At 31.4% G+C, this 25706-nt stretch overlaps 1 protein-coding gene across 1 annotated transcript; it reads right to left on the reverse strand.

Annotated features, from left to right (window-relative positions):
* Positions 1-4060: 4060 nt before the first annotated feature.
* On the reverse strand, positions 4061-25382 carry LOC131849783 (glutamate--cysteine ligase regulatory subunit). The gene is made up of 7 exons (XM_059199902.1): positions 25181-25382; positions 24901-25027; positions 20219-20504; positions 8725-8871; positions 6066-6182; positions 5206-5391; positions 4061-4309 (listed from the first exon to the last, which is right to left on the reverse strand). The coding sequence occupies exons 2-7, from the start codon at positions 24994-24996 to the stop codon at positions 4140-4142; spliced, it is 1002 nt and encodes a 333-aa protein (XP_059055885.1). The 5' UTR covers positions 24997-25027; positions 25181-25382; the 3' UTR covers positions 4061-4139.
* Between the last annotated feature and the right edge of the window lie 324 nt (positions 25383-25706).

Below are 25706 nucleotides of genomic sequence, written 5' to 3' on the forward strand. Positions count from 1 at the left end.
AATAGCATTATTTTTCCAATTAATAATAATTTTAATATATTTATTTAGCTCACAATTTAACATAGTAAAGGCATCAATATTGTAGAATAACTACTTATCACATAATATTTAAGTATCTAAATATATAATTATCACTAACATTTTTAATACACTGTTATTTAAACATAAATAGTATGACATCACTTGTAAAGCTACAATAAAAAAAACAAATAACATTAAAACATGTTTTAGGCAATTATTGCGGAACAAATTGTTAGGCTTGCTATAGCTTGGACCACAAAGTAGCGGATGGCATCCAAAGCTCATAAGAAAGAAAATGATCCGGGCGGAGGCGCCCGGCGCTTAGGGTGCCCATCCAGAGCTCTAGATGTATACCATCAGGTATATCATCAGGCTTTTAGCCGGTAGGTATCCGGTAATACACACAACAACCTATTTGCCCCTATGGCGAAGGGTCTCCATGACACATTTACCTGATGTAAAAAAAGTCCCGTATAGCTTAACATATAAGGTCCTTGACAATTGTCTAAATATTTTTTTGTTATTTGTTTCTATGTATACGATGCTTTTTACGCACAGCAAGTTTTAATTGTAAAATAGTAATTCGTGTTTATATTAATTATATAAAGTGCCATTCACACGGATTAAGAAAAATCGTGATTATATTTTTATGAGCTCGCCCGACGCTGTTACAAGTTTTTTTTCAGACTACTCGAATGCTGTTAGACGCAGCTGGCCTTTACAGCTTCACTGGACGATAGAGGGTGAGTGCAGATAGCACTCCAAACCCGACGACGGACGTATGAAGTGACTGAATGTCAAATCCCGCCTGACGGATACGACTTTAGCCTAAGGGCACCGCTAGGTTCGAACCGCCGAGGTTCGAACCTAGCGGTCAGGGTCAGCGGTCGTCGTAATTTCGATCCCCGTCTGAATTGGACGGAGAATCGATTGAATCGTTTGTTACAAGCGTCCTAGGCAAGTGACGTATTTAGGAATATTTACTTTTATAAATGAATAATTAAATTTTATGCCTATTTTTATTACAAGAATGAATAATAATATTACGTCCCTGAAAAATATTAGGAGGTCGTAGATCCGGAGTCGTGTGAATAGCGCTTATACAATCTATTAAAAATACCGCATACAAGGTAACTAGGCGCATTTACAAATACATTTTAGACTAATATTGTTGAAGTCTAATAACATTATTTATATTTGTCTTATATATTCATAAGATCCATTTAAATAGCTGCATGTGTTTTGTAACTCCATTAAAAATTAAGGTAACAACTTGTGAAAAAAGACAAAGGAGTTCAGTATTTGATTTAGCTATTAAAAAAGTTGTACTATGGATTTTTATGAATTATAACATATAAATTATCATAGCGCTGTTGTTAACCTCGTCTGAACAAAATACCACCAATAAGGTGACGTCAAATTAGTATTTAAACTTATCCCTAATTTAACATTCAATATCTTTAATCCATAGACCATTATACTCTATGAAAAAAAACAAATAATTTGTGACCTCATTAAAACAAGTATTTCTACTATTGTTCGATTTTTAAATTACTTTAAATCAAAATTAGTTTAACATCAAACGAAAATAGACTTTATGACTATAATCGAATAAATAATTACATTATTTATTTAATTACTGTGAATGTAAGATCCATTTTCATTTGAATGTTATGTCCCGTTAGAAAATATTATAAAGGATTTGGAAACATATTATTTTAACATGCTTATTAAAAAGAGATAGCGTGAACATCCTGTAGTCCATTTTGTTTTAAATCTAATAAAAGTGAAAATAAGAGTAATAGAAAGAGATGCTAATGAAGATGTCAGGTTGTTTTCTAGGTAAAACGTCACATCTGTATGAAAGAGGAATTAGTATATGTATAGCTTGCTCGGAATATAAAAGAATCTATTAAGTCAAATTTATGAGCATTAATTCTGCGTTCACATTACAAACTCCTTTTGATTTAAGTTTTATAATTGTTGTACATGTTACTGTAAAAGCCCGTATATTGGTATATATTATAAATAAATAAATAACCTTGGACAATTAACACATCACCATCTAGTCCCAAGGTAAGCAGAGATTGCGTTATGGGTACTAGACAACTGAATCGAACCCGCGGCCATCGGATGTAAAGCGGTGTGCTAAACCGCTAGACCGCCGAGGCCGTCGAATCTTAGGTTTTGATAATAAAACTTAGGATTTATACGTCAATTTGTAAAAAACATTTTGGGCCATAACCATAACCTACGATGCAGAGTTAACGTTTGCAATTAACGATTATCACAGAGTTCATACTTTTACTGTTAAGTATTAATAATCTTAGGATTTACAGAATTCGGAGTTTTACAGTAATATATATTGTATATATTAAATATTATTATTAAGATATTTACTTTTCTAATTACTGTTAACATTGTGCACTTATACTTTACGTACAAATAAGTACTTGGTTAAACATATTTAGCAAGGAAATTCATATTATATACGAAAACTCTAACCATTGCCAAATATATATATCACAAAATAATATACCGCTAAGAGGTAAATTGGGGTTATTTATGCATTAAAAGATTACAATATTAAGTAACAACCTTCAAGTCAAATTAGTAAGTAAACATTTTATAATAAGTACAGACAAAACCAGTTACAGATAAATTATTAACTAAACTCCGGCCGCTCGGAGATAGCGTTTCTGACAGATCGGGTTCGAGTGGACGATGTAACTTTGAACTGACGTACAATTTACGGCAAAATTTTAAATATCATTTACTTGCCCTATTAATGAGTGTTAAAATTAAAAATTTATATTTATTTTTGGGATTACAGAAAAAGAAGAGTTTAATATTTACAGAATTTAAGATTTAGAAAAGAATAGTTTTTATAAGCCAAATAACATACTGAGCTGTTTCAAGGTTATTTGATCACTTCACTTCAAAAACAAACAGTTGACATAACTTTGAAACGATTGTATTTATTTTGTTTAGTAGTTAAAAATATTAATCCAAAATTAATACGTTTATTGTAAGTTGGAATAATTATTAAAATTTTAATGTTATCATTCGTTAACAAGGCAAAGTAAAATATATTTAAAATTTTACCGTATTTTGTGCGTCAGTTCAAAGTTACATTACCCATTCGATCCCAACCTGTTAGAAACGCAATCATTGAGCGGCCCGACTGTACAGGGTTAGTTTTTTTTTATACTATATAGATGGCAAACAAGCATACGGGCCACCTGATGGTAAACGGTTACCGTAGCCTATGGACACGTGAAACACTAAGGGTGTCACGCGCCTTTTGCGCATAAGTAAATAGTTTTCCCCCGACTGAACACCTGTTACTACCTGCCATCAATTCACCACACGCGTTGTACAATAGGCGATCTTACAATGTATACAAATAATATATATTTTAACTTGCATGCACAACATTGCATTATAAATAATAATACATAATTATTATTACAAATAAAAATAATTCCAATTTTGAATTATTATTCTCTAAAGTTAATTTATTTTAATTTAGAGATGCTCGTAATTTTGTAGTAAATTTACAATTTAAAATAAATATAAAAATTTTGTGAAAAATATTAAAGACAATATTGTAGTAAAGTAAATTTTAAAATGCCATTCTCTTTTAAACAATTATATATGTTATTTTAATAGCATGGATGCTCTTAAGATAATATGATAATAAATTAAAATTATATCGAATACGATTCAATTTTTCAGTACAAACTAAATGGAATAAATTTAGTCAACATATAATATACATTTTTTGCTTTATAATATACATAAGTATTCATTTTTTATTTATTATATTAATTTAAATTAGAAAAAGACAAATTACAAATTAAACAAAAAAAGAAAAATTCAGAGTTGCATCTGTTTTCTTTGTGCTCAATCAAATTACATTTCAGTAATTACAATAAGTACAAAACATTTGAAGGAACATAAAGTTAGACGCAATTTTTAATCCAAATTATAAAAAAAAAATAATAAATAAACAAAATTAAAATTATATATTGTATGTATAAATATTTTCTTTTTTATTTAATTTTACAGTTCACATTTTTTAACTTATTATATTATGTAAATTCACCCCAATCTCCCTACTGGATGGCATGGTCCTTGTTGCCCAGGGTTGCCTTACAAACATATCCTTTGAGTGCCAAGACGCCTCTACATTTAATATGGACTTGGTACCGCGCACACCAGTCCAAATTGTCACAGCCCACTCCAGCTTCCGAAAGTGTCTTCACAGCTGCTATAGACAGAAGATCTGAAAAAAAAAATAGATTACATCTTTAAATAGTCCATAAATAAATAAAAATTGCGAAATTCGTTAATATTTCTTTTATGTAACAAAATATTATAGGTAGTCGTCGTGTGCGTACCGCAATCTCACCTATTACAGCCCGCAAGCAGTTTGCTTCGTGACTGTACCTTACCTTAAACTTTGACCAGGTTGAGACAAAAGTTGAGAAAACATCCGACGTTTTCTATGTATATTATGTATGTATTTACAAAAAAACATACCTAAGTATTTATAGTAGTTGTCTAGTATCCATAACATAAGTTCTGCTTACCATGGGACTAGATGGCGCTGTGGTAATTATCCAGAGTTATTTATTTATTTATAAACATAAACAATTAAGCCACTATGATTACAGCGCTACCTGATACAGTGGAATATGGAGCCAACGAGCGTCGACTGTCCCGCCTTACTATTAACACCATTTTTAGATTTACTTTTATTATCTAGGACAAGTTTAAATTACTATCATTACATAGTATAAAACAAAGTCGCTGTCGCTGTCTGTCCGTCCCTATGTATGCTTAAATCCTTAAAACTACGCAACGGATTTTGAAGCGGTTTTTTTAACAGATAGAGTGATTCTAGAGGATGCTTTATATATATAATACAAGTACACCCGTGCGAAGCCAGGGTGAGTAGTTAGTTAAATAATAAGTTTTCTTATTGAAGCAGTTATAAACAAAATAGGAAACCCATAATGTGAAATATTGGCTTAAAAAAGGAATATCAGTCGAGTTTCTTGGCAGTACTTCTCAATCACTTACATCTCAAAATCTTGACGTTCATAAGCGGCTAATATGTCCTATATGAATAAATGATTCTTAATTTGATTTCAATTGATTATCAAAAAAAAATCTTACCTGGCGGGTCACCGTGCGTGAGTAATTGGACGTCGTTGGTGCGACAGAACTCATGTAGTGCCGGCGGCACCACGCAGCACGAGGCCAGGTTGATCTGAGCTATGGATGGCCGCACGTGCGCCCACGCGTGAAGTCGCCGAAGACAACCGCCTCCTACGTCCGCTACGCCCAGCTGATGGACGCGCCCTGAACAACCATCATGTTATTAGTATGTAACAGCTTACAGCAGTGTTTCCCAAAGTGGTACACAAGGGGACAATCTGATTTAGTATAGTGTAACTTTACGACTATTGTATAATAAGACTAACCTTGTTTTATAATAATTCTAATTGGTCTGTAAATATCATGCTATTTGCCTATAGAATCCTACCATTATGATATTCGGTAACTACGCAACCATGATTAGTCTTGGCTGAAAATGCTTTAAGATGGAAGAATACTGCCCAAGCTCGATATAGCAGAAACTATAATAACATAGAACATTCTATATCGCGGTGGAGCATCCTTAGAAGTCAGATAAAGAGAACTGGTAAGTCATGAATCAAAAATAATATATTTTTGCACCAAGAAATGAATTTCTTGTAAAAAGAAGTAACAATTAACATAATACTTATTCCTATACAAGAAAAAAAAAAAGTCTGCGGGAAAGAATGTTAAGAGTGTATCTCATTTTGAATTAAGTTATTTCATCTTGGTCTTAATAAATATATTAAATCAGAATTTAAGACAACAATACAAAATTTTCTTGTCTTCGAAAAATATATTTTCTGTGTATCGAGAAATAATTTATTTAGCAAAACAAGTAATAGTAAATAGATGGTAGAGTAGTATATTCTGAGAGATATGTGGGCAGTTCTTACCTCTTTCGACATAATCCTCCAGGACCGCCCATAGCACTTTGATGCCGGGCAATATTGCCTCGCATTTCCGCGCGTCAGCCTCACTATCGGCCTCCATCTCTGTGCTGGGTATGCGCACTGAAATTGTCAAAATACAAAATTATAGTACCAATATTATTTACACTTGTATGGACAGGTACCTCACCAAACGATTGTTCCTCAAAATTTGTCCAAATTTCTCCTAAAATTCCAGTTATCATTAAATTCACCCCCTATTTGCTTTTTGCTACAATTTGTTGTTACTCCGATGTATTCGCGATACTGTTTTTTAAGCCGCTAGTACCATAGCTCTCACTTGTTTTAGCTCGCTGGGTTCAGTTCCTGATTTTGTTTGTAGGTCTACATTAACGTGCGTACAATTCTCATCAACCACTCATATTTTCCTTTTCACCTGCAAATCCCCTCAATTCAAATCATTTGTCCCACAATTTTCTACCCTCGCTTCAATATCCCCAAATTTGTAAGGAAAATCCCCAAGCTGGCGACACTGCTTCGGTTTGACAATTGTATTTCAGCCGCCAAGAAGCTTGTTTTGTAAACTGTGTCGGTAGAGATATGGCATTGAAATTACAGGGTTCAGCGCTGTATCTTCGACCTCCGGACACATTATTCTAACTTATAAATACAATATAACACTGTAAGACGTCGATTGATTTGACTGCCTATGCCTCCATGCAGAAATTGAACCATGTAAGTATTATTATATTATTATTAAATATTACAACAGTATTATAATAAATGCCTATTTATTTTCATGAGTAAGGGGTAAATTATAGATCACCGGGTTAATCACCGATAATGACATCAATAACTAAATTTGTCTATATCTAATCTTTACGTTATTGGGTAGTTAACATAAATACGTTTTCTTTTTAATCGATTTAAAGGCTTAATGTATACTTAAAGGGTCTTAATTTGTCTATATTTAAATCCTTTAAGTCAAATCAATTTGTTTATAATAAATAAAGATTTTTAAGAATTTGTACAGCGTCGACGTAACACCCTCGCGTAGACGTTGTACAGTCTTAAAAATACGTATTTACCTATACCTTGGCTTTTTTATATTTTCATCCACAAGGTGTACTTATGGAGGCCAGTGCCGAAGTCACGAGACCACGTTAGTGTAACTACCGCGACTCAGGCGACGTTGGTTCACCCTATATAGGGTGTAGGACGGACCTCATTTCGTTTTGTTTCATGGATGGTAAAGGAATGGTGCACCCGTCTGCACTAACAGTTTACGCTAGCGGAGCACCACTGGATGATAATAAGATGAGCATGAGGTCAAGTCTGTTATTAGCCCATCGTGACAAATTGACTAGGAATTTATTTCGTTTAGTTTCCAGGAAATATAACCGCGTGGAGGTCAACCTGATATGGTACATTGCTATCAATTGGGTCATTAGTTCATATTACTAACAATTCCTTCCCCCAATCTCATTGTTAGGGCGACCTATTTCGACCCACTCAATTGTGGAAGCATGTGGGTATTTAAACAGCTAAACAGCTATACAACACTTAAATTATTCAAGGACATATTAAGGTTTCTTAAGGGTCAGTAACGCGCACGTGGCACCCTGGTGTTTCAGGCGTCCAAAGACTACGATAACCGTTTACCATCTATATCCGTACGTTCCACCACCATCGTAGCATAAAAAGTTAGCTTTGAATGCGGTGAAGAAGTGAAATTATAGTATGGCAAAACATTAAGAGTTCCACGGACTTCTGACTTCATACATATAACTCTTATTCGCATTTATAACTAGTCTCATACATGCAAATGAATTTCGGACAGTTGACTCATTGACCAGACAAAATTCTATCATCAAATAATATTAAATTAATTATTTCCTAATTGTTAATATACTGTTATTCGTTTGCTTGTAATTTTGAAAACTTGCGTACAAACACTCTTAATTTTTTTTAAAATACATTAACCTGTAATATGGCATAGAGAATAGAATATAGTATAATATATAGAAATGTTTTAAGTAGTCTGTAAAATTGTAGTTTCGGAACAATATCACATATCTAGAAGATATGTCGATGTAATAGAATTTTAAATTATTTGTAATTGTAAAATGTCTTCAAATAAAATTAAATTAGTTATTTATAAAAAGTGGAATAGAAATTTGATAACAGTTAATATTTTGTACCTACGTCATAAATGCTCCTTAACATTATCTATTTTTATGTTTTTAATGTAATTTATTTATTATAGCTTAAATATATCAGTCACGTATTAGCTGTCGGGGAATTATTTGACTATTTACGGCAATCAATTCTGCGAAAATTATATTTTTACCTATAAGAACGGTTGAGGTAGTGTGCAACAACAATAAATTTAATCGACAGCTTTTATGACTTCCATGACAAATACTACGACTAATATAAAAATAACCATCACAATTCGCCCTTCTTTTAAACGGGTTGAAAATGTTCAAAAGACCGTCACCTCACCGGAGGGATGGCAGGGTTGTGTTTGGGATTATTACCCACTAAAAACCACACGATGTACCTGCAAGCGCTTATGCCGGAGCTGGGGTTTTCGCATATGCAAAAAGTTATGTATGTACCTGCAATGTATATATGCAAAGTCGCGTGCTAAGCTTGTACATACCTACGTTGCTACCAAGCGAGATGGGCGATGCCTTGGTGGCGTGTGAACTCTTCAATTTGTCATCGGATGCTTCACTGAGGTGCAATAAATCGGGGTTGTAAGCCAGGATCACGTTGTCTATGTACTCAGTGGGGAGTGCCGTGAATACTGGAGACATAAAAAAATATATATTACAATTTGGAAACTTACAAATCTATAGTAATGTTATAGACTATAAAAAAAATCTATATACTCGTATACATATAGAATGTGTTGCCCAGAGACAAGACGGTGAAAATTGTTTATAAATATATTTTTTTAATTTTTGTAGTGTCATAGAGTCCCGTCCCGGCTTCGCACTACATACAAATCTTTGAATTTTGCGGTTTGTATATACTATAATAGGCATGTATTTTACATATTAACCTTCCTCCTGAATCACTCTATCTATTACTGAAAACTGCATTAAATTGTGTTGCATAATTTAAAAGATATAAGCGAACATATAGCGGCGGCGATCTTATCTTATACTTGTAAAATTAAGTTGAATGTAGTAATTACATATTAAATCAAATCAAAACTAATTTATGCATGTAGGACATTTTAGCTGTTTATGAACGTCAAGTGTTTTTTAAATATGTTTACTGTACCGTAAAATGTACAGTGGACTGCATTAACTTCGTCTTTTCTATTCATAATGGAGTGGGCATTATTTCGCCGTAGGTAGGGACTATTTACGTAGAGTTATATGATGATTTTAGCCTATTATATTATCTTTCCACTATTTGAGTAGTAATTTACAGTTTAGCATACAAGTATTACTCCACACTTTCGTGACCTCCATGAGCACCTGGGAATTTACGTACATGTCGGTTCATTGCAATTCAGTACACACTACGTTGGACATACGATTCAAAATAAGAAGTATAAAACTACGTAATTAAATCTCGAACACAGTAAGGGGACTCCCCATTTAATATATACAGGTTGACCTTTATTTTCGGCATGTCTTAACCTTGGTATATTTTTGGCAAAGCTACAATGGGTACACAAGATTGGCAATCTTAAACCTATTTGCGTCGTACATAATACTCGCATATCGGCTCAGTTTGGCTCTCCATCTTCCTATAGTTATAATTATATTTTTTATTTCTTTTCGGACTACGCTAATGTTGTTGACCGCAGCTGGCCTTTACAGCTTCACCAGACGATAGGGGGCTAGTGTAGGTGGCACTCCAAACCCGCAAAAGGACTTTTGAAACGGTTGAAGACCAACTCCTGCTTGACTGATACGGCTTTAGTCTGAGGGCATCGCTAGGTATTCGAATCTTGGCTCAGGCCGTGGTAATTTCGATCTCAGTTTAAAGTAGACGGGGAATTCATCGGATAGTTGTAATGACCACACATGTGTGTATACTAAAATCTACTACCTATTTTTAAGACCATTTATGCCAGCGTCAAAGACACGCTCGGATTACAAACTCAAAAATAATACTAAACTCAAAAATAATACTAAACTCAAAAATATACAGAAAATTTAAAATTATTAAAAATAATAGGTACATAATTATAAGTTAGGTACTACAGTATAAAATTACTCTAGCTGATTGATACGATACGAGTCACTCAAAAATTTAATAATGATTTATTTGTTTATGGCAAGTCATAAAATTAATCAAATATTTCAGTTAAGTCGTAAAATATATTTTTTTTATCTATTTTTATTAAAATAAATTTATTACTCCTGTATAACTTTAGGTAGATCTATACCTACAAACATTAACACATAAGCAGAATTAAATACATGTTTTTATATGAAAGTTATATAATAATAATAAACATATTTAAAATAAAAATATGTTTGGTCAATAAATACATAATATATACAGAAAACACCCAGACCAATAAAAAAATCATACTCATGAATACAAATGTTTACATTATACGAGGAATCGTACCCGCATCATCATAAGTAAGGCGGTATGCTTAACCGCTAGACCACCAAGGCCGTCATCTGAGATACAAACATACATTAACAAATATCTAGTTAATTGTGCCATATGCTGCAGATAGATAAGGACAGCAAATAAGTAGGGTCGCCAACGACTAATTAAAAATAAACGGGATTTGTATGTTAGAAAACTCAGGAAAATTCAATTTCAAAACAGGACGCGGTAATAGAGTCGCAATAGTTAAATAAATATGTAGTGAAAAGAGGTAAAGTAAAATTAAAGAAATAAAATATTAAAAAAAAAACTAAATAAATATTTTTTTATGTATAAAATAGCACTTATGAGCTGCAATGCACTAATACGTGCCTCTTATCCTGTAATTTCTTTCCCTACGTCATATCACCCTTCAACCGAATCACATGTCCCGTAACAAACTGCCTGAAAAAGGTAGAGAAAGTGATTAGAAGACACCTTTTTACGAAGTACACCTCGGCGAAAAAAGCCAATAAACTATTAATTATTACCATACAAAAGACCAAAATAACTGTGACGTATTAAAATAGTAATGACATTGCTCCATGTTTTTTTGTCATTCCTTGTATTTTTTATGCCAAGATATTCTCGGCTCTACATTAAGTATAATGTATTGCTGCGGATAATGGCGTAAATTTTTGTTGTTTTTTATAGATATTTTAGGAGAATAATGTCTACACATAATTAATGCTTTCTTAATTAACAATTTTGACTTTTATTATTAGTACAAGATTGCTTTTATTAGTCTGTAAATGTTCCTAAATTAAACATAAATTCTCCCTCTCTGTTATAGATTGGTTATAGTAGAATAAATTTTGAAAATACAGTAGTGGCGGAAATTTCGTTTTTGAATTTGTATTTATTTTTAATAGATTTTTCACTTTATGATATAATTTGTTCAGTATCATAATTATTACCACTAGTTTTTAGCAGCTCAATAAGTCCTTTCTTGGGTTTGGAATACCATCTGCATTTGCCTATTGTTCGATGAAGCGGACAGTTACCTACAGTTAATAGTATTGGATTAGTTCGAAAAAAAAAATAGCTTTCGACTTGGCCTACTCTTACGTCCAACACTGTCCCTATATTTAACTACTGATAGAAGATCTGTCGCTTTTCACAAGTTGTGCAATACTAGTTACCCAAAAAGACTGACTCATCGCCATGAATTTACAATAAATAGACACCAAAAATAGTATAGGTATTTATAAATTGAATAAACATTATCGCGGTTTGTAGCAATAATGGTTGATAAACACGAACATATCACTTTATCAATACCCATATTGGTAATATAATAATATTATGATTAATTATAAATTGAATTACCTCGTTGACAGTGCTATAAATTTCACACGCGTGAAGTGAAACGAGACCCACAACATATGATAACATAACTGTATTAAGAATGGCATAACTACCAATTGTTTAAATAATAATAATAAATAAATAATTATGGACAATTAACACAGCGCCATCTAGTCCCACGGTAAGCAGAGCTTGTATTATGGGTACCGGATAACTGATATAATACTTGATTTTTTTTTGTAAATACATACATAATATACATAGAAAACCCACAGAACAATGAAACTTCTTTCTTTGGCTTTTTATAGTTAGCCTATATAATTAAAAATGCTATCCAAGAAGTAAGTAAGCTATATTTTATCTATTATAAAAAAGGCAGGCGACGTCGCGCGTTTCACTTTACTTATATATAAAAAATATAAATACCAGTGGTTCGAGATTTCCTTTATGTAATCAGCATCATTATGATTTATGACAACATACATTTTACGCACTTCAAGTATAATATCAGATTTGTTATGCGGAACATTTTATTTCAGTCTCTTATCAACTTATCAAAATAAAAGTCAATTCTTTTTTTATCACATACAAGCGACGCGGCCTGACTTCCTACGGGTGTAATTAATTATTGTGTTATAAATAACTCGAGTTATCTTAGATAATTTAGAAATGCATAAGATTAAAAAACAATGACCTCTTAACGTTCGGTGCGTAAGTCAAGAAGTTTTAGTCAGTTTCATCAAAATTAGATGTATGGTTTAGAAATAGAAATAATCTTTATTCAAATAAACTCATTACAAGCACTTTTGAATAGTCATATTTTGATTCTACCTCTCAATCGAAATGCAGATTCATCACAAGAAGAATGAACAAGAAACTTGTGCTCTTTTTAATAGATGTTTTTTTATATAAATAATTACAGTATAACAAGTAAGAGGCATGCGATAATCAACATAGAAATCGCTACGCACTCATTATAAATGTAATCAGATAATATTGTGAGTGCTATGGATTTAAAGTTTTTCTATACAAATATTATTATCGTTAACGAATTCTTCAATTTTATAATAAGCTTTTTTGCAAAGGAAGTTTAATAATGAATAGAGCTATAAATATAGTAAAATTAGAGTGTCTGTTTGTAATATTGAAATAACCGTTTTTTACTGCAAGCATATGAATATAAATATAGTACATACATCAAAATAACATTTTTTACAATTTTTGTCTGTCTGTCTGTTTGTATTAATCTCTGAAATGGACCATTAAATGAAAATTTTTTGATGTAATAAAGAGTAACTAAGGATACTTTTATTTTAGAAAAATCTTCTATTTTATTCCACGCGGACTAGTAATGTCTTATACATTACATTATTTTCAGTTACCAACTTGTCACATTTCTTATCTATACCAACATTATCAAGAGAGCGCACTCTCTCTCTTAATAATTTGTTATAACGAAAGTAAATTCCTGAACCACAACACAGATATGAGAAATTCTTTCACTATTTGAAAGGTATAAAACTCTAGAAATATAAGTAGTTTTTGTTCAAATAAGCTTAATATATGGACTTTTGAATATCTTTTTATTCTACCTTTCATTTGGGTAGCATATTCAGCGCAAGAAGAACGAGCAAGCAAATTGCTAAATGTAAATAAATGTTGATCAACTACAAAATAACAAAATTTCACAACAAATATGCAGATAAATTTGTAGCATCCTATATATATACCGTGTGGTTAGTTTTCCTTATATAAGAAAATATTAGATAAGAAAGTCTTTTGTATAATTTAACTTACTCATTTATTCAACTTTGTTACAAAATTAACAAAAATTACAAATTTATCCTTTAATAAAGTGAAAAATACTTTTTAACAAATTAAGGCACTTTTCACCAGTGCTCAGCCGCCAAAAACTAGTACTCAGCCATATTGCCACCAGTGGCGCCTCTCTTAAATCAATAGTTTCAAGCTTAAAGATTAAGAACATTAATAAATAATTAGTCCGGTCATAGAACCTAAAAGGACTTAACTGTGCCCTAACAATCACAACAATCAAATACCTATCTAACTTATATTTAAATCAGTCGGAAACTTCTTTAGTAACAGGTATTTAAAAAGATAAGATGAGCTTATACAGGTCCTTCTCCTTCTGGGAGTTTCAGGATATAGAAGTATATTACTGAGAATTATAATTTTATTTTGTTTTGATTTCCAATAACTCACAGCCTGTCTTTGTGCATTTTACGCTCAATTCCTTATTATAATCATAATTTTTCTTCTTTGTAGTCTCCTTTACTTTACTTTTGGTAGAATCTAGAGCTGCTTTTTTTTCTTTTTTTGTATAAAAAAACTATATAAAAAACAATTTAAATATGGACGGTTGAATACTGGGTCTACTGTCACCAGTACTCAGCCATGTAACAAACTCTAACTATTTAAGTGGCCGACTATTAGGTTTTTGACAAACAGCGACCAGTAGTCAACCAGGGGTGGTTGAGTACTAGATAATGTATATAAAAATGGGACCCAGTAGCCACTTCATTATTTAATAATTCTTAAGAAAAACATGATACTTTTCATTGATTACAATGCCAAAACTATTAATTAATGTAAATTTTAATACAATGTGGCCTAAAATTAACAAAATAATGAAATAAATTACCGTTTCTGTGAATTACTAATAAAAAAATGGCGCGCAATGTCGCCTCGTCAGCCGATGACGTCGAAATAGATTCCTCGCAGCCACGTAGCTATTATGTTTGGATTTAATTATAGCAATGAGAAGTCATAGAAGCTATTTAAAATAATTTGATTAGGTATTTTCTATTATAGCGCTATTCCTATTGGTTTTAAACCGATAAGAGGTTTGTAAACTCCAGAAAATATTAAATATATTAGAAACGGCGAGACTTATATTTGGTAGATCCTATATACTGAAATACAATGGGAGAAACCCATGGGTTGTACCGAGTATTAAATTATCAATATGACAAATAAAACAAACTAGTCTTACAGTATATATTGGTTAGAATCCTATATACTTAAATGTAGTGGGTAAAACCCATATGTTAAACCGAATATTGAATTATTTTTGATAATTCAATATTCGGTATAACCCATGGGTTTTATATCAGGTGCATTCGTCATATCAGGTTTATTCATTAGAATTTGCGCCCATAAAATATTTAATATCAACCTTAAAGTGATTACGTAGATATATTTATTAATTTGCTTTATTGATCAATAAAATAAGTTACAAAAGGTGGACTTAAAACATGAACACGACTGCGGCTTAAAATAAATGTGTTATTATATTTCATGAAGGAGGACTACTGGCCGAAGGGTGTAGTTAATCGGCGCTACCGTGGTCGATTGCCGTCGTCAGTGCCGTGACCACACAGACAAGATCAATATATTAGTTTTAAAATATTATTTCATATGTATTCTAGTCTATAATCTATTGCTAAAATATGCATTAAAATCCGTTGCATAGTTTAAAAGATCTTAATTTTATAATATGTATTAAAACTTATAATGAAGATTAAAATGGGAATTCTTAATCGAATACAAAAATATCATCAAAATCTGCTCTCAAAATTATGAGTGTCGTAACCTAGCGGTAAACTAGTCGGTATCAGTTTGTGTCAACTTTCAAACTCTCCGGTGATTGAAACACTTATAACAAACCAAATTAGGTTCGCTTCTTGCCGTATATCAAGAGTTTCGTTGATAGTGCCTCAGAGTACCATTCCTGGACAGGAGAACATTCCTGAAGGTAGACTATTACATATTTATTTATTTTAATATTCTATATAATAACTATCAGATTTTTTTTAATATTCTTTGTTTATCTGTGCGCAATATAGAGTTATTGTAATTATTATCATTCACAAAAATAACCGTGTCTATTTTCGTAATACACAAAAATACAGTCTTATTAAGAAATGCTTCATTTTGTGTGTCGGTTAAAAATAAAAATAGTCTTATCTATAACGGAACAGATATTCAATCGGTGTATGATATAATAACGGCGGGACTGACATCATTATAAAAATCAATAATCTTCAACAACACTCGATACGCAGACTGGGAATACTTACGATAAATATTATATCATAGTATGATAAATCTCATAACGATAAGTTAAAAAATTACTTACTAAACTAATATTATAAGATTTAAAGTTTAGGAGGATAAATGGGAGAGGAGGGGGGGGGGGTTATTTCTGGATCTAGTGAATTGATTTTGAAAATTCTTTTAACAACAGAAAGTCACATCATTTATGAGGATCCTAGATCACGATACGACCTATAGGAACGGAGCTGCATTGCAAAATCGGGAAAATGTGACGATGTTACGGGTCTACTTTAACCGCACAACTTCAAACTTCGTTTTGAATGGAAATATTAACAAGTTGACTCCCAACCTGATAATCATAATAATATCTCAGATCTATTCACATAACGTCAACTAGTCCCAAGCCAAGCTGAGCTTGTATTACGGCTACTAGACTACTGATATTAATAACCTAGACACATTTTTTGTAAATACATACATAAGTATATTATTTATATACATAGAAAACACCTAGATCGATACAAACAACAATACGAATATATATGTGTGTGACAAAAGATCCTATGCAAACGACTTCGTAAAAAGTCTACCTATGTCCTTTACAACAAATCATGTATATATATATATATATGCACTAGCTGTGCCTGCGATTTAACCCGCGTGAAATTTATAGCCTATTAGCTGTCCCGGCAAACGTTGTTTTGCCTTAAAATAAAAAAAAAAAAAAAAAAAAAAAAAAATTTGGGATGGCCTACCCCTAACATTTAGGGGGATGAAAAATAGATGTTGGCCGATTCTCAGACCTACTCAATACGCTCACAAAATTTCATGAGAATCGGTGAAGCCGTTTCGGAGGAGTATGGGAACGAAAACTGTGACACGAGAATTTTATATATAAGATATGTCATTCTGATGTATAAGCTATATTACTGTAAAAATCACCAAAATCATTTCAATAATTTTTGCGTGAAAGAGTAATAAACATCCATACTCACAAACTTTCTCGTTTATAATATTAACAAGTTTTTAAGACTTAACCGGTTTAGTCATGAGTACCTTGATGAAATGTTATCGGATTATCATGAAAAGGTAATAGATATATAATTGATCATCGACTAATACATGTATCTATTATGATAACGATGATCATATTATCATACTCATTGCATCATTTTTACTATATTTTTAAAAACAGATGGTTCGTATTTGTGCGATGGTAAACATTCTCTTTCTGTAATAAGGAATACTTTGGTCAATGGTTTATTGCTAGTGCTAAACCAGGTTTATCTTTTTCTAATAAGACAGAGTGTGTCAGTAATTTATAAGACGTTTGTGAACGCGTTTTGAAAATATATCAATCGTAGGTTAAATATATATATATATGTACAAGACTGTTATCGCATATAGGGTACTTAGAGGTGTAATAAAAGTTTGGCGTTATACTGAACAAATTTGAAATTGCTAATGTTTCCTGTGGTATATATATATTATAGTTAACCTAACCTTTCAAGTGTTCGCTGTCAAAATGACATTAACGCCCCATTTGTGAGACCAATTACAGGACATCTCACAGATGGGGCTATAGTGTTCGAGACCAATAGAAATAGAAATAATCTTTATTCAAATAATCGTATTATAAACACTTTTGAATACAGTCAATAATTGACTCCATCGCAGATTATTAAATATTTTTTTCTATTCTTTCCTAAATGGAAAGAAATTCTTATTTTGAAGAATATAAAACACTATTATAGCTGAAATAAGCTTGAAAGAAAAAAATTGTTTTGTTTTCTTAAAAAAAAGAAAAATAGTGAATTCGCTACGATAGTTAAATGATTTGAGTGTTATTCCATCATTTGCTGGTAGGATAACACTTAAAGATACTGTCAATGTCGGCTGCCCCATTCCCTTATCAACCATTAATACTACACAGTATCTTCATTCAATTAATTACATAATCAATGACTGTCAATGTTTATGTATAATTTATATCTCTATCTGACATAACATATATCTTCATTCTTAAAACTAGCTGTGCCCTGCGACTTCCTACACTCATAATTGCAATAGAATTACCAGAAAATAAATTTTAAATGCTTAACACAATACTTTCGCATCATCGCAGACAAATCGGTTAAGCTGTTTCTAAGTATAGCAAGCATAAACGTACAGACAAATAGACAAAAAACGAATAATCATTGTTTTGGATTCCAATAGGTTAATCAAATCAAATCAAATCGTATATTTTCTATGTACAGATATATATATTTCATATAAATTTTATATTAACAAATAGGGGTTGGTGGTAGAAGGGTGAACATTTAGGGTTTTATGTATTTTTTAATGCCATATTGTTAAAAAAAAAAAATTGAGAAAAATATATGTTACGGGTGGACAACCCTTATCACTTAGGGGTATGAAAAATAAATAGTAGGCAATTCTCAGACCTACAGAATATGCATATAAAATTTAATAAAAATCGGTCAAGCCGTTTCGGAGGAGTATGGTAACTAACATTGTGACACGATAATTTTATATATTTATATCTATCTGCCATAACGTACAACTCTTTTTGTTTTTATTCATAAAAAGAATTGATTTGGAATTCCAGCAGTATACGAAACATTACGATATGGTGTTACTAGCATTGACCTATGAGGTTAAGATAAACTTGTACACTGCTTCAATGGTGGTAGTAGTTAGTAAGTACTGTTCCAATTACAGCTGACGCAAATAAAAGCTATTCTGATTTTTAGTAAATAAACTGACTTAAAAAAATAGAAAAATCTTTGAGTTTCTTGCTAGTTCTTCTCAATCGATCTGTATACTGAACTGGACCGTAGGGAAAAACATTGATACAGAAAACTTGACGTTCATAAGCGGTTAAAATGTCCTATATGAATAAATGATTTTTTATTCGATTTGTTTTTTTAAATAAAGTATGGTGCATTTCTTTGTATTAACGGTATACGCAGAATACTAGTGGAGCATTACAGCATGAGCATAAATTCAAGTTATTGGTGCATTCTGGCATATTCACCAGGAATTTTTCCATGGGGTAAGGCGTGCCGTTCGACCTAACATGGTACATTGCTGACAATGAAACTAGTCCTAATCCCTATTACTAATAATCCTGCCCTCACAGAATAGTTTTATTTGTAATATAAACACGTCTAATAAAGTTATATTAATAGAAAACCAGTGGAAGTTTCCTCGTAACTAAAGTTTTTAACTCAGTGTCCAATTTTGTTTTCTATCAAATGATGGAACATTTGAGAAATAGCGACAAAATACTTCTGCAGTTAAAATGAATATGTTTAAAATATTATTAAGGTTAGGTAAGGTTAATTTTATAAGAATTTTTTATTCTTATATTTATAAATAAATACTAAGTTTTTAAAATTAAACCTTTTTATTTTTATTATAAGAAAGCGTAGTGGCTTTTAACACCAAGTTATGAATACCAAAGGTCATTACTGTTTTAAACTGTTTTAAAGGTCGATAGTTGGTATCACGAGCAGACTCCACTAATTTGTGGGTCAACTTCAATTTCTGATTAACCCTCCAGTGATGATAAGAACATAGACTGATAAAAAATTTTAGTAATCCGAGTGACGATTGCCCCCGGTTCAAATAGACACCAGTAGACTTTGTACAAAGTCGTTTCGACTCGGTACTATACTTCGGACTCAGATATTTCTACCAATAAGCATCTTGCTGTGACCTGGTTACAATTTTCAAGTCTTACGTCTGAATTCTCCAAGGTCTATTGGCGGCGGTTGCCACTTTCCAAGAAACAAGCCGTCAGCTTAATTACCAGTACTTCCAATTACTTAAAATATATATTGATGGTTATATGTGGGTGTGGATTCGGCAATGTACCCATATAACGCGGTGATATGTCAACCACAAGTACAACCATTGAAGATAATGTGACCCAACCACGCAAAAAATTATGATTAAAAAAAATATACTTTTAACATTCAGTTGAAAAAAATATTATATATATATACAATAAATGGTTTTGTATGCTCTTATACATTCAGCACTAGAGGACAGACGTCGTCCTGTCCAGAAAAGACCTATCGGGTTTAATTGGGTCATCAAATCGTTAAAGTATTCATTTATTACATTAAAAAACTCACCATTTTCCAAACACTCGGTTAGGGAGCTAGTGCTGTCTTCATTTATGAATATCTTAACGCCAATCTTCAGATTCTTCCGTTCCTCTTCAGCCATTTTGTTCTGCACATCATCATGCGGCCTTGTTATATTCACAACTGCCTCCCTGGGAGTCGATGTAGATACTACCACGTAATCTGACTGCTGCCTTGAATCCTGGGCTTGTTTATCCGGGGACGATCCGTTCTGGACTGGCAAGCCATTTTGCGAGTTCCATTCGGACAGCGTTAGTTTAATGCTTTCTGACAACTGCAACAAAGTATGAAATGTTAGAAATTATACCTACATATAATCCTATGTAACTGTATTTTGTGTTAGAGGAACAATAAAAAGAAGAAGTAGGTAAGTAGAGACGAAAGAAGTACTCGTAAGAAGCAAATTTTTTACAAAAATTAATAACAGGACTGAGTATGAAATTTGGCACAGTTAAACATAATATTATATTTTTTATAATAAAGATATTAATGGAATGCGTTATACACGTACACATATGTATACAGTTAGTTTTTAATTCTATTTTTAATTTTGAACATTTACATTAATTATCTTTAGTATATAAGGGCGACCAGTAGTACAAATATAACACATTATATGGAGTTTATTCTGACTTGGCTAATGAAACGACATAATCTGATGATGGTTAAAATTACTTAGATATTTAAGTAATGTCTGTTTGTGCTTATTCCAGTACCATAATAAGGGGAACCTTTTTTTTAATTATAAACCGTAATTGTAATACTTTAAAATCAACGGACATTATATACGCTGAATATATTTCAGTTTCTATATTTTTAATACAAAATTTGAGAAATAATACAATTATTTTCTAATAAATAACAATAACTACAATAAGGTGAATAGTAAGCTTCATTCTATGTAAAAATTACGGTTTTTTTAGTAAGAATATCCCTTAGCCTCTCCTATTAGGTTGTACATCTAATATGTACCCATTGGTGAAACTATATACAAAAAATAGTTAAATGATACGCCTTCGTTTTTTTAACTCATAAGAAATTTAATTAAATTGGTATTTTAGTAATCGTTTCAAAATAGGTGTATATTTAAACGAATCAGTTGAAACTACATTGTTTTGCTTGAATACTAATATTATTTCCACTGCAGTGTGACCATGCACGCTGTATTGTTATGTCAACATAATGCTACAAAACTCTATACGAAGTAACAGGGATGCCAACCGTACGAGGATCCTCGTGATCCACGAGATTGGCCTTTGGATCGAAGGCATTTGTATCCTCGTACATGTTTACATGAGATTATACCTCCAAAATCGGTTAAAATATTATAATTGAGAAATATATACATATAATTATATATGATACTAGCTGTTTTCGCGACTTCGTCCGCGTGTAATTTAACTTTATTTTTCTAAAATAATTTTTTTTTTAATAATAAAAGTACCTAAGTTACGCCTTATTACATCAGATACCTGCCAAAAAAAGTCCTGTCAAAATCGGTCCAGGCATTTAAGAGATTAGCCGGAACAAACAGAGACAGCCAAAATTGTAAAAAATGTTATTTTGGTATATGTACCATATTTATATTCATATGCATGAAGTAAAAAACGGTTATTTCAATATTACAAACGGACTCTCCAATTTCATTTATATCTATGGATGTATAGAATAGAAATGTATACCTTCATGTTAGAGCACCAAATTGAGGTAAGTCAGGTACGAGGTACTCAAAATGAGGTACGAGAATTTATCCATTTTTTTTTTCTTAGTACGAGGCTATATCTTTTAAGGTTAACAACCTTGCCAAGTAGTTAACTAATGTAGTACCTATTACAGTCGGAGTTCTATAAACATGTAAGCTGAGAGCTTGTGAAGCAGTTTATCTGTCTCAAGTACGATAAGGTACAGGTATAAGTATTGAAAGTTCTTAATTTGTTAACCGGGGAATACCCGTTTTACGCAGCATATAACGAGTGCCAACTTTTTCACTAGAACGTGTCAGTACGTCACGCCAGAACGTATAAAATTACCATAGTATTCTTTTTTATTTAGGTATGCTGACAATAAATGAAAAGACTTATATATTTTGTATATTTTGCTTGCAATAGAGTCAGTTATATTGCGGTCACTTACCATAAGTCAGCCATCTGCTTAATTACCATCCAGTTATAAAAAATATATATACAGTGACATTTTAATATCTTCAATTTAAGGCAAAACCCATACCTCTTTGCCTTTGTTGTCATTAAAAAAAAACAGTCATTAATGTTTCTAATTATAACGTCCTGCTTGTAATTTATAATAAATATACGTACACATCAATAATGTATAGAAGTATATTAATACAGAGCTCATGACAATAACGCTTCGTTGTTCTAAAGTCATTAATCATTTTAAATGCCAACAGTTAAACGTGAACGTAAAGTTTTACTTAGTTTTTTATGAAATTCGATTTTTATAATACCTACCTACGACCTATAGTATGAACCTATAACATGGACAAAGAACGAGGAATCGAACCCTCGACCATCGGTCGTAAAGCGGTGTGCTAGACCACTAGACCACCGAGGTCGTCAAATGACCATCATCCGTCATAAAGTCGTTTATATTTACAACTCTTCTAAGGCTGTTGGTCGTTTATAGTCACTACAGATTCACTGTACGAAAAATGGGCTAATGCATATAGCACTAACGTACAGAAAGATTTATAGATATGACTTTAGCCTAAGGGCATCGCTAGGATTTCGAATATCGGTTCGGTAATTTCGATTGCTGTTAGAATCGGAAAGAGGTTCGATTAGAAGAGATAATAGTGGTAGGTACGAATCATTCTAAAACAACTCTAAATATAACTGTATGAAATGTTATAATTACGTAGGTACACATTGTAGTTCATACACATGAGGAAATAACAATTAACTTGCCTATGCTAATAATAAAATTTCGACAAATATCTCATAATACAGTCTAGTATTAAGGTTTTTTTTATCCTGTCATAATTTTTATGTTTATTGATTCAACCAAGGAGAAGGCGAGGCGTACGTATTACTCTACTAGTAGAATTGACCTTCATAGGTAAATTATATAATATTTCAATAGGAACTAGCAACCGCCTATAATATTGCTAGAGAATGAGTGAGCACTTTTCCTATATAAACTGTACGCAATGTTTGGCATGTAAAAATTACCATGGTCAGCTAAAGACTACCTAGCTATAAGGATTTTGCATGCAGTCTACATCATATACTTTGAAATATATGATTTTTGAGTTAATTATTAAAATCAAATATTACAAATATAGAAAAAACTTAAATACTTGTGTAATTGCAATTATTTTTTTTATGTGTGTTGTTATATCTCTAATTCATGTCTTTATATGTTTGTAGTAACTTAACTCAAAAATTACTGCACTAATTTCAAAATTTTTCACCATTAGAGTCCTACATTATTCCTGACTAACAATGGATATATTTATTACTATAAAAATAGAGATCCCTTTAATAATGTAAATAAGGTGTAATAATGTCCACCCACTTGAAGCGAGGACTGAGCTGTTAGTTTCTAATACAATACAATATTTTAAATATATATTTTTTTTACAGTAAAACTATTCTAAAGAAAACCAGTCAATAATTTATTTAAAAATATAATGTAAGTTGGACTCCATTCTCTACAATTAGCCTCACATCTGGGCCGTTGTATGTGTAAAAAAAAATACATATACAAGTGTAAGTACACTACAGAATTTCATCAGTGAATGTGAAATCAAGGAAAATTTCCATCCACTCAAGATTTGTCATCAACTAATATTGATATAATAAATATAAATATACTGACAATATTTCTCTATATAAAATTAGTTTGCCAGGCAAACATCGTTTTCCCAGGACAAATTTAGTTGAAGGGTGAAAATTTAGGGTTGTATGTAGTTTTTATTGCCACATTATGAAAAATTTAAAAAAAATGTCCAATAAATAAAAAGAAATGTTAGTAGTGGAAGACCCTTATTACATAGGGGTAAGAAAAATAGATAGTAGCCGATTCATAGACCTAATGAATATGCATATAAAATTTCATAAAAATTGGTCCATTTGGAGGAGTATGGTAACTAACATTGTGACACAAAAATTTTATGTATAAGATCATAATAAATGTATTTTGGGGTAGACAAAATTCTTAGTAGCAATGTAGATTGATAATTTACCATTACAATTACATAAAATGTTTGTTGGATACAATAATTTTTGTGCGAATATATCATTGTTTTTAAAAGAAATATATATTGTGATAAAAAAAATAATGCATATTGTATTTAAAATACTGCTATATTCAATTTTACTGTAGGTCTATGTAAATATAAAGGTACTCACAAATAGTTCATAATATAATATAATAATTAGAATAAACACAAAAATCAGATGATAATGTAAAAATAAAAGTATAATAAAATGTAAATAATTAATATTTTAAATTAATAACTACCCACACTCAATGTGTAGATACTTTGTAACTTAATATGTTAATTTAATATTCTATTTCTTATCGCCTGAAAGATTTGTAACAGTAATCCTTTGAAAATATTATTGTAATTGCAAATTTAATAATCTACTTTGGTACATGTATACATATAATATTAAATAATTGAGTAACATTAAATAGCAAAAACTAACCTCTTCTGTAACATTTTGTCCAGCCTTTTTCTTGATATCTATTAAATTTAACACATTTCCAGTGTTTATTGTTACTTTTGAAGCACTCTTTAACATCGTGATTATACTTTTTAATAAAATTGTTGGCCTATGATAAAAGGTTAGCGATTTATATATAAAAATAAACCGATCAAGATATTATTTCATACAACCTGTATGAGCGACGATTAAATACTAAATGCTCAGCAGAATGTGCCTTTTATTATACAAGGAAACTCGAACAAAATAAATTTTGTAGTACCAACTGACTAAACGTATTTTACATTAATAATCGTGTAATCAACAGCGTAAAAGTATTGTCATGGTTATTTGACAATATGAATGCACATTTGTATGAATTAACAATGATGAAAGAGGCGGGAAACTGTAAAAACAACAAATTTATTTGATGACGAAATAAAGTTCAGTGATATAGTATTAAATACGATTGATTGACTATTGATTACGACAATAACAAATACGAAGTGAACTAAATGTCAATTTCTTAGTCTGCGCTGTCAAAACTGACGACTTTATTTTACTTTACGACGTAACTGGAAGGTGAGCAGTAGTATAAACATAAAAGTTAATTTAGAATGAGAATAATAATGCTTGTAATTTCTGAGTAAAATAATTTTTATTAGACAGAAGAGAACAAAATTTATAAAATTAGTAACTTTGACCTTAAAAATTGCAAATTGGCAAATAATAGTACTCTGTACACTTGTATGTCAGTCATTAGCTTTGAGTTCTTACTGATCTACTGTTTAATTGACAGTTTTTATTTG

Source organism: Achroia grisella, unplaced genomic scaffold (assembly GCF_030625045.1).
Source record: "Achroia grisella isolate CSIRO2021 unplaced genomic scaffold, CSIRO_AGI_Agris_v1 utg660, whole genome shotgun sequence".
NCBI lineage: Eukaryota > Metazoa > Arthropoda > Insecta > Lepidoptera > Pyralidae > Achroia > Achroia grisella.

Coding starts and splice junctions, on each gene's coding strand:
- LOC131849783 (XM_059199902.1), bottom strand. CDS start 24,996: ATGTTAAAGAGTGCTTCAAAAGTAACAATAAACACTGGAAATGTGTTA. Junction 20,505..24,900: donor GACAAAATGTTACAGAAGAG/GTTAGTTTTTGC, acceptor ACTTTGTTGCAG/TTGTCAGAAAGCATTAAACT. Junction 5,392..6,065: donor GGAGGATTATGTCGAAAGAG/GTAAGAACTGCC, acceptor ATGGTTGTTCAG/GGCGCGTCCATCAGCTGGGC.